The sequence below is a fragment of the Balaenoptera borealis genome (assembly GCF_965194805.1).
Source record: "Balaenoptera borealis genome assembly, chromosome: 13".
Lineage (NCBI taxonomy): Eukaryota > Metazoa > Chordata > Mammalia > Artiodactyla > Balaenopteridae > Balaenoptera > Balaenoptera borealis.
The window spans coordinates 32,256,256-32,271,806 of record NC_138870.1 but is presented as its reverse complement, the minus strand read 5'-3'; the positions used below and the strand labels follow the sequence as shown (position 1 = coordinate 32,271,806).

General features: G+C 33.5%; 1 protein-coding gene across 18 annotated transcripts in view; it reads left to right on the top strand.

Moving 5' to 3' along the window:
* KIF21A (kinesin family member 21A) overlaps positions 1–15,551 on the top strand; it is a 176,725-nt gene that overhangs the window by 143,463 nt on the left and 17,711 nt on the right. For 5 of the 18 annotated variants that reach the window (XM_082349325.1, XM_082349333.1, XM_082349321.1 and 2 more), the window contains 7 exons: positions 4,411–4,471; positions 4,842–4,896; positions 7,147–7,358; positions 9,717–9,824; positions 11,247–11,375; positions 13,561–13,599; positions 14,264–14,278. In XM_082349325.1, coding sequence (XP_082205451.1) covers positions 4,411–4,471; positions 4,842–4,896; positions 7,147–7,358; positions 9,717–9,824; positions 11,247–11,375; positions 13,561–13,599; positions 14,264–14,278 — 619 coding nt within the window. The remainder of the gene's footprint in view (positions 1–4,410; positions 4,472–4,841; positions 4,897–7,146; positions 7,359–9,716; positions 9,825–11,246; positions 11,376–13,560; positions 13,600–14,263; positions 14,279–15,551) is intronic. The other 13 variants (XM_082349332.1, XM_082349330.1, XM_082349335.1 and 10 more) reach the window with 7 other exon arrangements.

Below are 15,551 nucleotides of genomic sequence, written 5' to 3'. Positions count from 1 at the left end.
ATTCATGTGAACTATGCCCATTCATGAATAATATCTATACTCCTCCTAGTGGTTATATACATGAAGGATCAGGAGTATCAGTGTAATTTTATTACTTGCAATTTTCCTGAATGATTATTTTGGAGTTTTTATTAAAATTATTTCAAAATCTGATCTTAACTTTTTTTTTCTAACCACGCAGCTGTCAAAATTTTCTAATACTTATACTTGACGGAGAGGAATGTAACTGAAAGATTAAATGTAATTTCCTCTCTGGGTTATTAAAATAAACATAACCTATGAATCTGAATTTATTTTAAACGATGCAAATAAAATACATGAGCTATTTGATTTTTTTAGACGTTTACCCTGTGTGTTAAATCTCAAAATAGTATTTCCTTGAGATCAATTCCATAATACAGATATGGACAGGCTACAACTTTTATCCTGCTCAAGCTATAACAAAAACAGGTAGAAAAAGGATTGGTTATATTAAGGAATCATGTTAGGCTGCCCAAATTTCTTAATTATAACCAGAATTTTTGCCATGCCATGTGTCATTAAGCATGTTTCTTTTCCTCTTCCTCTTCCTCCTCCTTCCTCTTGTTCTTCTCCCCCTCCTCCTCCTCTGACTTTTCTTTGTTCTTCTTCATCTTAGTGGCTCAATTTATAGTAATAAGTAAATTCTTATTTAAGTCCATTATCTCTTTTAACTTGGAAGAAAAATGCAATGCCCTCTTTGATGTCCTTTTGTGCAGAAAATATTAAACTGCTATTTGATGTGCATTGTTACTTTCTCACAGCTTTCAAACAACTTTCAATTATCTGTAGCTTAAAGAAGGGTCAAAAGCAGAGAGGGGAAACACATTCAGCTGATATAACCTGTGACTCATGGCATAAATTTTCCCTAAGGCCATAATCTAGACCAGAGGTTCTTGGAAGAAAAGCACGGAAGGAGAAAAACATGGAAGTTAAATACACAGAAACTAGACAGTCATATTATATTCATTGCTTTAAAAAATATTTATTTAGTTTCAATTTATCTCAACTTTGGGCTGGGTGCTGGGATTCAAAGATAAATAAGACACAGAATCTTGCCCTCATGGACTTGATACCTTGCTGAGGGTGACAGACCATGAACAGATTATGATACATTGCAGAGAGGGCAGAGATTGAGATATGTACAGGGAATTATGGGAGCACAGAATGGGGCTACCCAACAAGAATGGAGGAGTTGATGAAGGCCTTCTGGAGGGGGTTAAATTTGAGCTGAAACATAAATGAAGAAAAAGATTTAGCCAGGCAAGAGACAAGGTGGAAAGGGGCTGGGCAGAAGAGTCACTCTGAGCAGCGAGTAAGTTAAAGGTTGGACATCTAACCAAAATATTGTATGCATGAGGACTTCAAGCAGGTTGGTGCTCTGGAGCAACAAGTATGTGGTATAGGATGATGAACATAAGGCTAGAGGGGGAGCAAGGGCCGGTACTCCATACTAATAGGCTTGTATTGTTGTAGCCTTTGAAGAACATCTTTATTTGCCCCTTCTTTTTTCCCTACCTATGTTGGTGTTCCTAGGATCTTTCCCTATGTTTGGGGATTTGCTAGAAGACTCAGGGGGCTCAGCATATAGTTGTATTCATGGCAAAGATTCATGAGAGCAATGTAGGAAGGATACACAACAAGATTGTAAAGGAAAAAGACGCAGATGGAGTCAGGAGGAATCCATGTCCAGGCTGCCTTATGCTCTCTCCCTCCCAGGAAACATCACACAGAGTGCACTTTTCCCCCTGGAATGAAAATGCAACAACATGTGTGCATAGTTTACACCCAAGGAAGTCCATTAGACACTCAGCACCTGAGGTTTTTACTGGGAACTAGTTACATAGGCATACTTTGTCTAGTATATACCAGAATTTCAGACTCCAGAAGGAAAGCAAGAGTTCTCAGCATAAGCCATATTGTTTGCACAAATGTTCTAGGTGTAATGAACTTCCCTCATTAGTTAACTGATGACTAGGGATACTCTGAGAGCCAAGTTTCAGATGACAGACAGAGTCCAACCTTGCAAGAAGGCCTTTCTAAGGATAGTAGTCTCTGGGCTGCTATGTTAACTCTATTCAGTACACTACATATATATATATATATATATGTATATGTATATATATACATATATATATATGTATATGTATATATATACATATATGTATGTATATATACACACACACATATACAAACATATATACATATCTATATACCTATATAAACTTTAAAATAAAGACTTTAATAGTAACTGTTTGGTTAACTTCTAGTGATGTGAGATTATGCAGCTATGTACCAATATGGATGAACTTTAAAGCATTTCGAAGTTTTAAGTCTCTGTTTTTAGCTTTAATGCTCAGTGATGAGAAAAGAAGCTGGTGTTGGGCTGGAATTATGTTCTTAGAGTTGAGAGTAGAGCAGTGAGGTGATGGCATGTCCTGCTGCCCAGATGGCTGTAGTGCTACAGACAAAGCTCAGTCCTGAAGAGGTGTCTAATTTGATGAATGCCTGGGTGGAGGGTTGTATCCTCTGGCTAGGTTGGTTATGTCAAACTGTAATTATCTCTAAATAAGGCATATATGCATATGCAGGAGCTAAGTAGTTTTTACTGAGCACTCATATGATATTTAATATACTAACTTGTTTAATCACTCCCTACAAGAAAATTACTAGTCAATCTTAGCCTGCTTTTATACATGGAAAAATATAGACTAGATTTGTCATTTCTTTACATTTTCTATGTTATTGACTAATTCAGTCACCTTAGCACTCAATTATCCTTTCTGTGAAGCACATCCTCCAGCCTGCAAGCATGGGCTTTGAGATACACATTGCCTTAAAGACCACCATTTTGCTTATTTCAGAAAGTAAACTCCCTTTGTGTGGGTCCTAGATGGGCTCCATTTTAGATAATGCTATCAAGTATTACTGAATTTCTATTGAAGTGTCTGCTAAACAGTGAGGAAGAATGGGAGCATCTGAGAAAGGAATTAGTTGACTTATGAGCATAATCCACCTGTATGATATAAAAGTAAAAGTTAAAGGGGGATGAATGCTGTATATTTTTCATTGACATATATATAATTATTTTTAAATATTTATTTATTTATTTATTTTCCGTATTTTTTTGGCTGCATCAGGTCTTAGTTGTGGCACATGGGATCTTTGTTGAGGCACAAGTGATCTTTTCATTATGGTGCACGGTCTGCTCGGGTTTCTCTCTAGTTACAGCGCCTGGGCTTCTCTAGTTGTGGTGTGTGGGTTTTCTCTCTCTAGTTGTGGCACACGGGCTCCAGGGCACGTGGGCTCTGTAGTTGCAGCGCGTGGGTTCCAGAGCACATGAGCTCTGTAGTTTGCGGCAGGCAGGCTCTCTTGTTGAGGCGCGCAAGCTTGGTAGTTGTGGCGCACGGGCTTAGTTGCCCTGCGGCATGTGAGATCTTAGTTCCCTGACCAAGGATGGAACCCACATCCCCTGCATTGGAAGGCGGATTCTTTACCACTGGACCACCAGGGAGGTCCCCAACGTATATATTGTTGATAATATTGCCTTTAGTTTTGTGGAATGGCTTTATAATAAAATGTATAAGTTTTGAAAACTTGCACCTGTGTTAGGGGCTCACTGACATTTTAAATAATTTACTTTCAGTGGCTGTTTTATTTACTGACTTCCTACTAGTTTTATATGTTTGCTTTTTCCTCTCTTTTTATTAGTGTGCTACAGTTGTTCTGAAATAGCAGTGGTTTGTTTGTATTTATCTACAAAACTGTTGCATGGAAACCTGTAGTTTTAGCCTTTTATGTACATGTGAATGAGCTGCATGCTGGTATGTAACTCCTGAATACCTTCACACACACACATGCTCTCTCTCTACTTGAAAACAAAAATAAAAGTAAAGGAAAATATATAAGTTGGAATACTGATAAAGTACAACTATGTTCATACCTATGTGGTTTTTGAAGTTGGCTCAGTACATTAAAGGGAGCGCATGCAGCATTTACTTTAATCTTGTGTTTTACTCAGTGGTTTTTCATACATGGGATAAATGGATGGTGTGGGATAAATACATACTCTGAAAAATATATAAATAATTATACATACTCTGATAAATACATGATCTCATTTCCATCCTGTGAATGCTGTTCTTTGTTTTACCATTCAACTCATAGCTTTCCTATTTTGAACATATTTTTCTCATCCTAGGACATATAATCAAAGGAGTTTCTTAGAAATATTTTTTTACATTTTTTACATTTCTAATCTGATTCAGTTACTAAAACCAAAGTGCCCATATTGAGAGAACTTAGGCTGATGCTTATTATAGCATAGGGATTACAGTCATCATTCAAATTGTGACATGTGGATAATACTTAACATTTTGGACATTTTTTTAGAAAATGTAGAGGACAGCACTGATGAGGATGTACCTTTGAACAGCCCAGGATCAGAAGGAAGGTAAGAGAGGCTTTAGAAACTTTATAGATTTGACTTATTTCTGTAATATTTTTAATACTTTTATCCTGTGCATCAAACAATTACCATAAAACAAATAATTTTGGATTTTATGGCTAAGTGAAGAGAACTAGAAACGGTAATATGGAAGCCAAACTAAGTAATGCTTAACCATCAAAAACTTTAAAATAAAAATACTGGGATATTTAAGGAAGGAAAATGGACTATTTTAGTTTATTTTGATTTTAAATATTGTCTTTCTGTGTTTTCTGTAGGCATATAAATTTTTTTCCATACTTGTACTCATTAGAGGACATACAGTTTTCTATAAGTTCCCTTTTAATCATGTGGTTAATTACTTATTTGCACATAGCTCACTCTCTTCAGACCTTATGAAGCTTTGTGGTGAAGTGAAACCTAAAAACAAGGTAAGGAGAATTGAAAATACCAGGTAAACATTTTTTCTGCTGTTCTTTATTGTCACTATTAATCACATAGGCCTCAGGTTTGACTCTTAATAGGTCAGCAAGTAGGCATGCTTTTACCAAAGATTTCATGTGTAAGAAATTTAGTTCTTTATCATATTCCCCCTTGAAAAAAATTTTTATTGAAAAATTGCTCCTTTGTGAAACTTGTGATTTACTGTATTCTTGTACTTTTTCCACTAGATAAGATATGATTATGGAAAACAATCCTTAAAAATAATTTAGATTGACAGGAGATTTTTGAAATTTTAACATTCTAGTATGTCCTTAAGTATTCCTTATTTATTTTGTTTAACTGTGTCTTGAGGTGATTTGAATAGGCCAACTCTTAATCATCATTTTGTATTGAAAATTGATGCTATAATGTATATTTATGAAGCTTAAAAAAATAAAGGATACATACTGTTAAATGTGTAAGAAACACATGGTATATTTTAGATTGATTGTTTGTAGCATTTGATACTAGATGAATTAACTATCTTAAGATGTTTGAAAACAAAGAATTCTTGCAGTGCTTAGTAAATATTAGTTGAATGAATGGATGAAATCAGGACTCAAAAGAATAGTACTGTGCTAATGGACAGGATGGATTTAAGGCCAACAGTGGCTAGCCAGGTAATATAAATGAGTAATTTGGCTGGATGTAAGGTAATTAATAGGGGTCATTATGATTACCTGAAGTGGACATGCTCCATCTAAAGCAAATAGCCACCACTCAACTACTGCTTATTTTTGCCATGATGGAATATGGGCCTAAGGCTACCAGATCCTCAACTTTTTAAAGAGAAGCTTTAAATATGTATTTAAATGGAGAATTTCCTTATCTTTAAAATACTGGGCTAGCCAACTGAAACACATCTCCAGTCTTTATGTATGGTCCTTGAGCTACTGGCTTGGTGACATGTGGTTTGTGTTTTATTATTCTAAGTGACTAAGTAGAAGTTACCCAAACTCAAAGAAAACATTCTAGTATAGTTTGGATCCAGTCTTAAGTGGAAGAGAGAATCTCCTAAGGTAACTTGGTCTTTCAGGCCCTGTGAAAGCCAGAGAGAAATGTGAAGTGGTAGCCTGAAGGTCATCTCCTAAAAAAAACCACTGTGGTTAGGAATTCCCAAGAAAATGACTCAATTTGCAGTAGGGAGAACTGACAGGGTAAAAGGTTGGCCTGCAGGGCTTTCTGTTTCCAAAAGTTTTCTGGTAATATCTACCACTCCTTTTGAACTGCAAAGATGCCTAAAAGGATCTCATATTATTTATTTTTCACTCATTGAAAAAGTGAAGTTGAGTATGTATTTTAAATAGGTATTTACCAGCACTATGTTAAATGTAGGGGATACAAAGTTGAATAAAACAGGTTGCCTGCCCTTTAGAGGTTTCTAATCTGGTAAACACCTTGATTATCTGTTAATACATTAGCGATAGCAGCCAACTCTAAGCATTAACAACAAGGTAGTCCCATTGGTTTTTCAGGAGTATGGAAGGGAATGCTTATGGTAAATTTAGATTCTAGGAAAATAACCTTCACCTGCCTCACCATGCTGCCAAAAGCTGGTATGGACTGGTGGTAGATATCCAGCAGACAGATTAAACACCCAATTAAAGCATCAGGGGGGCAGGGTCATAAAAAAGGAGAAACAGATGTAAAAATTGATAGTAAAATGAAATTAAAATTTATATTAAATAAATCATCTAAGCCTGGGAAACATCAGAATTTAGTTGAATGTCCCTGCAACTATCTTTTGGTTTAATTTCTTTCTTCTTTCTTTTTTTTTTAATGATATGTTGAGGGAGCTGGCGATGAATGGCAGGATAGCACAATAATATTGCAGGCAGATTGCCTGGTTTTGAATCTGGCTTTGCCACTTACTAGCTGTGTGACTTTGGACTTTTAGCTTCTCTGTGCCTCAGTTTTCTCATTTGTGAATTGGGATAATGATAGTATATACTAATATAGTAAAGTATTTAGAACAATTTCTGGCATACAATAGAAATGTTGGCTATTATTATGGCCTCTAAAGGTCTTACCTGGCTGTAGCTCTGGCTTGCCACTATCTTACATGTTATGTTTGACACACTTGCTAGGAAAAGACACGCTAAATGTTTTACCTATTTCAAACTAATATTAAATATCGCCTAATCATCTTCCCTGCGAAAATTTGCACATGATTGCTTTTCCTTCCATTCTCTGACTAGGCCCGAAGGAGAACCACCACTCAAATGGAATTGCTGTATGCAGATAGCAGTGAACTAGCTTCAGACACTAGTACAGGAGATGCCTCCTTGCCTGGCCCTCTTACACCTGTTGCAGAAGGGCAAGAGATTGGAATGAATACAGAGACAAGTACTTCTGCTAGGGAAAAAGAGCTCCCTCCCCCATCTGGCTTCCCTTCTAAGATAGGCAGCATGTAAGTCTGGCCCAGCTACACTAACTTCCTTTCTTTTGGCTTTCTCTTTTTAAAAAAAAAAAAAAAAATGCATGTTGCTTATTTCTTATTTCTATTTTTAAAAATTTATGTAAATAAGATCTCTAGTTTTCAAAGTAATTTCTGTTAGGTGTTGTGTCTCCAAATTTTTGGACATTCAAAATAATTTAAATGAGATGTTCTTTGTTGAATTGCTTAGTCTTATTTCTAAGTTTTAGGGTCTTTCTTAAAGATTATAATTTTTATAAGGGCTGAGTTGTGAATTACAGACAAAATTTATTTAGAAACACCTAAACTAGATTAAAGTTATACCTATAAAACCATTATATAAAACAGAAGCTTTAAAGATTCTTAAATTTACTCTAAATTACATTATATCCTAGTTCTAAGAGCCTGGTCAAGACAGTAAACCTTTGCTGACACTTTCAAAGAAAAATACAAATATCAGTTACAAATAATACATTTTGAATTTTCCTAATTCTTTGCCTTGAAGCACATTGCATGTCTGGGATGAGTGTACACATAAAGTATAAATATTGTATTATTAAAGATTTGAAGGAGGAAATATTACCTCTCCTCTCTATGATAATCTTAGCAAAAAACATTCCATTCAAAACAAAACTTATTTAGAAATTTTTCATTATTATCTTGAGAACAAAGATTTCCCTACACAGGCCTGTGTGTGTGTGTGTGTGTGTGTGTGTGTATGTGTTTTGTTAGTTATATTAAAATTACATCAGTCATTCACTGGTAAAGATTTTTAATGGCTTTTTTCCAAACTAACTCTCACATGTGATCTAGCAAATGATCTATTGAATGAACACATCATTGCATTGGGAAATATTGCCAAAAAAAATGGTTCATACTATATGACTCTGTAAATAATAAAATATAACAAACTCTCCACCCTAACTTGAACATCTGTTTCCCATAACTTTCTTCATCTTATGAAGATATTTTCACTGTCTTCCATTCAGTAAGCCCATCTGCTACCTTTAGTTCCAAAATTAGTTTTAATGACAGAACTATCTTGCATGTGCTTGAGGTGACTTATGTAATTAACTATTAGATTTGCTCTTGGAGATTGCTAACCAGTATAGCTTATGGCTTCAGTGCTTTTTTGATAAGATAACAGTAGAAAAATGCTTTTGGTGAAGGTAGTGATATAGAACTGAGAACAGATTTTAGAGACGCCTATGTGTTCAGCATTTAGTCTATCAGATGAATAGAGACTTTTGGAACTTCAAGACTAAATCTATGACCTGGAATCCAGAATTCAGGTAATACCTTCTTTTTGCCCTTTTGTTTTTCATTTTAAAAATGTATCATTTATGACAAGTTGTAGAAAATGTCTTTTAGACACTGTCTCTTCACATGATTTATTATCAAGTTTTCATAAATTAAGATGCTTGTGTAATTCTGTACAAATTTAAAAGTTGGTCATGTGCTTGGTGCAGTAACCTCTTATATCCCATTACTACATGACTTCCATTCCATAAAGTAAAAGAATTTACTCAAGTGGGCCTTATGATTTAAATGATCCAGAACTTCTAAAATGTGATTTCCTCTAATTAGAAAAATCAGGCACGTGAAGTTTAATTATATTTAGTTTTCACTTTCAAATAGGAATCATTGTAAGCCCATTCTGGGGATCCTGCTTGCTAATTCCTTAGTGGCTTTTTTCCTTATTAATAAAACTAGTCAAGGATAGCAAAAAATTCATTTTTTTCAATTAAAATTCATTACCACTGTACACAAAAATCATAGTCTTAAATTAATTACATAGCCACTATTGAACATTTAAAGTCTATAATAAAACAAAAATATTTTTAGTACTAAAATAGATATAGCTAACTAATACTTAAATACTAGTTAAGTAAAATGTAGTTTTTTGTGATTACCTGTAGTATTCTTTTGTGACTGTGTAAATATTAATTCATTAAATCTTTGTTTCTCATATTCTGATATTCTAATTTTTGTTCTTGCAGAACTATAAAGACAATTTTTCTTCAACTGAAGCAATTCTAATCAAACTTAAACACTTAATGTTTAAAATTAAAAAATTATTTTAGCTATTTGGCAGTATAGCATTGATGTTTACATTCAAAGATAATGGGCATGTATGTATTTGACAAAATTGCCAATTTAAAAATTAAATATATAGTTATCAAGCTCCCATTAATTAAAAATAACTCATGTGATATTTTCCTGTCCTAGTTCTAATTTCCAAATAATCTTTCTCAAGTTCCAGTTATTAATCTATTAAAAATTTAGGTTGACTATCTGCCAAAGTTATATGTATATATTTAAAATTAGATGATTACAGAACCTTTCTCTTAGTTCCAGACAGTCATCTTTATCAGAAAAAAAGCTACCAGAGCCTTCCCCTGTAACAAGGAGAAAGGCATATGAGAAAGGGGAAAAATCAAAGGCCAAGGAACAAAAACAGTAAGTTACCCATGCTTTTTATCTACTAGATTGTATAAAATGTCTGATGCACTTAGATGCTAAAGCACAATAGTGAAATTATTTTCCATATTCAGACTGACTCTGGGATTGTGACTGATTTGACTAATCAAGACAATCAAGTCCGCTGTTGGCTTGTATAAGTAGTCTAACTTTCTTGGTAACACATACCTATAAATAAATTTGAGCACTTGTCCCCATTCATATAGTCTGATTTATTTTTCAATTATTTGTGCATATCATTTTGGAGTTAATATACATTTGAGGAGAGGTTTATTAAAACTACAATTCAAATAGTCTTCTAGAAAGTTTTGAAATTAATTTTGACTGTCATCTGATAAAACTGACATTGATTTCACCTCTTTAAAGTGGTTAACAAAAATCTAGTTTTAGAAGATGTGTGACTTGTGCCATTTTCTTGCTGTTCTTTTATGTTTAAATTGGCATTATCTTTAACTGTTTTTTTTGTTGAAATATTTTAAAAGCTATTTGTGTGTTTTGTGAGGGTTAGTTTGCTTAATAGTACACAATATAATCTGATGGTCCACTTACGTGGGCATTTGTATATTACAACACCACAACACACAGAAAGTTAAAAATGGGTTAGAGCCACTGTCACCTTTCTACCCTGTGGCACACTGAGATCTCCCTCAGGTCACCTAAGGAGCTGCATATGGCAGGTAGATCTCTGACATGCTCTTGAGTAGGAGTATCAATACTAATCTATATTTAAGTATTGATAAAGCCAATTTCTTTAACATAAAAATAATTATGAAAGAAGTTTTCATATATTTTCTGTACCCAAGTGGATGATCCTATACCATCCTCCTCCCTTGTACCAACATGCACACTCTCTACTTTGACCACTGGTTTAGCTGACATGAATGTCATGGAAGTTGCTCTTCTAATCATCCTTGTTTCCTGTATTTAAAGATGTAATTTACCTGTTTCTACTGAATCGAATGTCTTAAGAATAAGCAGGAGGTAGGGGATGGAGCAAATAAGTAATTTAAAAATAAATGAATGAATCAATTGAATAGGCAAATTCCTCTTAAACTCTCAGGGTCTGTTTCCTCATCTGTAAAGTGAACAACTTGCTCTCAACTCTAAAATTGTATAATTTTAAATTTGGCTTGCTTTATTTATACTGACTTTAGATTTTAGCAGACAGAACTTTTTCTTTAGTGCCATCTTGTGGCCAGTGTAACAAGGTTCAGTGGAAAAAAATTTTTAATTAAATTGTTCAGAGTGCATTTTATCTTATAAAAAGGAACAGAGGAAGAAAGGAAGCAAGGAAGGAATTCTATAATGAAAAGCTTTTTTAAAAAAGCATGTTTCTTACAACATTTCTAACAAATCAAAGCCAATTAAAGCCACCTATTTAATGTTCTTTTTTTCTTGTAGCTCAGATTCTGGAACCTCAGAGGCTAGTCTTTCACCTCCTTCTTCCCCACCAAGCCGGCCCCGTAATGAACTGAATGTTTTTAATCGTCTTACTGTTTCTCAGGGAAACACATCAGTTCAGCAGGATAAGTAAGTCATTATGTAAAAGAGCCCCAATTATTCATTATAATATTCTGAACCTTTCAATACAGTCTGTAGAAAACATTTAGCCTTCTCTCTGTGTGGGAGATGGAGTCTGACTTGTGAACTCTTGCCATATTTCATGTGTTTTTCCAATGGGAAATGAACCATATAGACAAAATTATAGAAATTAATTTTCCTGCTGAACATTATTCCCTGCTATAGATTTGCATTGCTATACTAAGCACTTGTCTTACCTTTTCTTTTACAAGTAAATTGGGATTGAAAAATCTTTGAGACCACTTGAAGTTAAATTTCTTGGGATTTTTCAGCTCATTGAGCCTATAAAAGCCTCTAATCCAGATAGCCTGCATTGAAAAGAGGCAAATTATTTTACCTTTGGTGGATATAACAGCTTACAAAAGCATTGCCATATGTGTAACATGTTGTTATCATTTGGTTGTTCTACAAATCCACCACAAAACTTGAGTAATTGTATTCTTGGGATAAAAGAGTACCTTTATGGGTGGAGGGGGTAGAACTCAGGGTGGGTTGTTGGGGAAGAGAAGTTGGAGGGGTATGGAAAATATAATTTTCATTAAATTTGAAGTGAAAAAATATTCCCACACTGAGCCAGAATCTCTCTTGCAAGAATTTCATACTAACAGTGTTGCCATAAGGTGCTTATTAACTCTGACTTGTCTGCTTTGATTTTGAATGATAGCATTTTGGATAGTATATGTACTTGATATTCAGTATCCCACACCAGTTCTTTGTTTTCTACGCTATAATCTCCCTGTATATATCAACGATTTCTGAAATTTACAGGGTATTGTTTAAGATCTGTCTGGCATGTTTAGATCATGCCAAATGGCTCTATAGACTTAGAGAGACACACCATCATTTTGAAAGATTCTTTAATCTACTTAATTTATGGATAACATTTTTGATTAGATTTTAATATAGTTTAATCAGTTAGATTAAACTATATTAAAATTAGATTTTAATATAGTTTAATCAGATGACATGTCCTTTCAAATGATCTAGATAGGTATTTTTTTTTAATATTTTTAAAAAATATATTTAAAAAAAGACTCTTGAACATTGTTAAATCATACCTCTCATTTAATTGAGAAAGAGTAGAACATTAAGAATGTCTTTAGGAAGTCCATTTTCACTAGTGATGATGAAGAATTACTAAATTTTGTCTCCCTTGCATTCACAGTCATAAAATTTTTCTGTTGCTCTTTTGATAATCTTGACAATCTAATTATAGTTCCATATTTTTTACTGAAATAGTTTATGAGCTATCTACCAATCATTTGACTCTGTTGTAGTCTCTATAAACTAAAACTTAGAATAACTGACTACACTTTCAAAAAACTCACCTACCTTTTTAATGACTTTCTTTGGTCTCCTTTTTGAGTCTAGCATATTTCACCAGCTAGAAGTAGGTCCCACACATTGTTTCTGATTACATATATGCCAGCACTCACTCTATCCTCATTCTTCCCAAGGATATTATATAACAATACAAGCTAAATAGATTTTCATGATAACCAGACTTATTGTCAGTTCTGGAGGTTTCAGGTTAAGGCTGACAGGAGTGGCTCACCTGTTTTTAAAATTCCAGTAAAACCTCCCAACTATTACTGAGGGACTGCCTAATCAGAAGAACTCCATGTTTTTGAGATGAATTAAAATCAAAGGTTATTAAATTTTGAATGATTTGCTTTCCATGCAAACATATAATGTATTTGTGAAACTTCCACATGAGAGTCTAAATCTAAAGTAATTATCAAGAGGAATAAAGTTCATTAATGACTACTGAAACCGAAAACTTTTTCTAGTACTAGTCAAATTAAATAGAGTCTTGAAGTGATGTATTTCACTTGCTTGATGTTGTTCCTTTTCAGGGCCTACATTTTAGAAAGTGAGGATAGCTGGGTTCTGTGGATCAGTAATAGAAAGTTTTTCCCCCCAAATCTTGGTAGAAAACATAAGCACAAAATTTTAACTAATTTAGCTGTCACTGAATTTGCTGATATCCAGTGCAAATAGAAAAGCAGGGCACTGTAAAGGAAATGTTTGCTGTATTTCTGTTACTCATACTGTTGAATCAGTTCAATCTCGGTGTCTTTACCTGTTGACATCTGTATTCTTTTTCCTCATAATTCTAACTCTTTCACTGTAGGTCTGATGAAAGTGATTCCTCTCTGTCGGAGGTACACAGGTACTTTCTTTCTTTCCTACGTTCTGGCATTTCAGTGATGTTCTAAAATGCCTTCCTAGAAACTTTAAACAAAACTCATTTTTGTTGCATTCATAACTTATAAACCATATAAATACACTGATGTTTTTAAACATTAATTTTAATATATTTTTGTGATCATACCTTTCAAAGTAGTGGTAAACTTTTTTATATAATAGCATAAAAATTTGTGCTATTTATATTCTGTCTATAATCTAAAACTTTTCTTTAAAGAAATTAAGTTCTATGAAAATTAATGTAAAAGTTTGCTCCTCAATGGTTTTTGCCACCTCAAGGCATGGGAAGTGAATAAGGTATTTTTTCATGTTGATTTATCGATTTTAAATAAAAAGTTTATGGCAGGCTTTGTGATTTTAAAAAAAGGTATACTAGGGAAAAAATGGACACTATGGTACCTAAAATATAGAAAGATATAGAAAGTAAAAGAATTTTAAAAGCATAATAAATAGTTTTAACTGGTAGATGCTGTTTTTCAAATAACAATGTTGCATTTTTTCATGTTTATGGGTTTTTTGGACCCCTAATTTCTCTTTTTTCCTTTCATTTCCTCTTCCCACTAATCAGTTTGTCTCCTCTCTCTTTGCACTTCTTTCCCATGTTTTATGGCCATTTTCCTGATCATCAGTAGATCCTCCAGAAGGTAGGCAGGGGAAGGGAGAGGAAATTAATCTTATTCACAGTATTACAAGACTTTACTGGTTTTGCATGGATCAGAAATAAGCATTTTTTCCCTTCACATCAGATCTGTTGTATAAGTTTGCAATATTTAACCTTAACTTAAACTATTTTAAAGTTGATTTATATACTTCAGAATGTGGATAGATTAATTTTAATAGAGAAAGAAATACCAGGGATTTATGTTTCCAATTTCTGTACTTTTTCTATTATCTTTTGTATAAGGTAATCTCTATAAAATATTAACTCTAACATTCTGAATATTTGAGAGTATCTTTCAGTATCTAATAAATATGATGCTATATTTAATGTTGAAATTATTTTTCTTCAGAAGTCTGAATGAATAAAACACATAAGAATGAAAAAGAGACATCCTGGTCTCTAGGGCTATGCCATACATAAGTTACTGGAGGCAAATATTCACTTTTGTAATATTACAACCTTTGACATGACAGAATTGTGTTGCACATTATATCATCAGGAAACGTTAATAGATTCTTAGGATAAAGATAGTAATCTGAAGGAAGGAACTCATTTGGAGACATAGTGCTAAATAACCAAGGGTACTGTTTAGCTTTTTTCTTAGGGTGATATGTGTCATTAAATGCAGATCAAAACAGCTCTTAGGTTATTAACATTAATTCTTTTCTTTATAATCAGCTTGTTAGAATATACATACATATATATTTAATGTTTTAGAAGAGCAGCAATTGACTATGCATTAGATCATAACTTTTCAACATTTGAAGCAATAGTTATAATTTAATGGCTTCAGTTCATAGCTGTAAACCCCACATAATATTGATAGGATTTCAAAATGGCAGTTTTAGGCTTTTGAGGAGGTTTTGCTACCATTTCAGTTTTAATCTGGTTAAGTTCTTAGATTGGTAATCTAACAAGTTACTGAGCATTAATTTCAAGAATCTCAAATTGATGTGTGAATGCAAATATTACTTTTTATTTTGTAATTATACACCCATGTGGTAACAATTCCTGGTCTTATTTCTGGTAATGGGGAACTCCCTTCACTTTTTGAAATCATTATAACTAAATCCCCAAAATAAAGTTTTTCTTTTTAAATCCTAAGCCTAATTTACCTCCTTTAAATTTTTATTCATTGGTCTGTCATCAACCCTCTTGAGCTATGCTAGATTTAATCCAGTATACCTTTTTTGTGTGTATGTGCCAGCTCTTTAAATATTCAGCTATTTAACTGTGCTTTTGTATGCTCTCTCCGA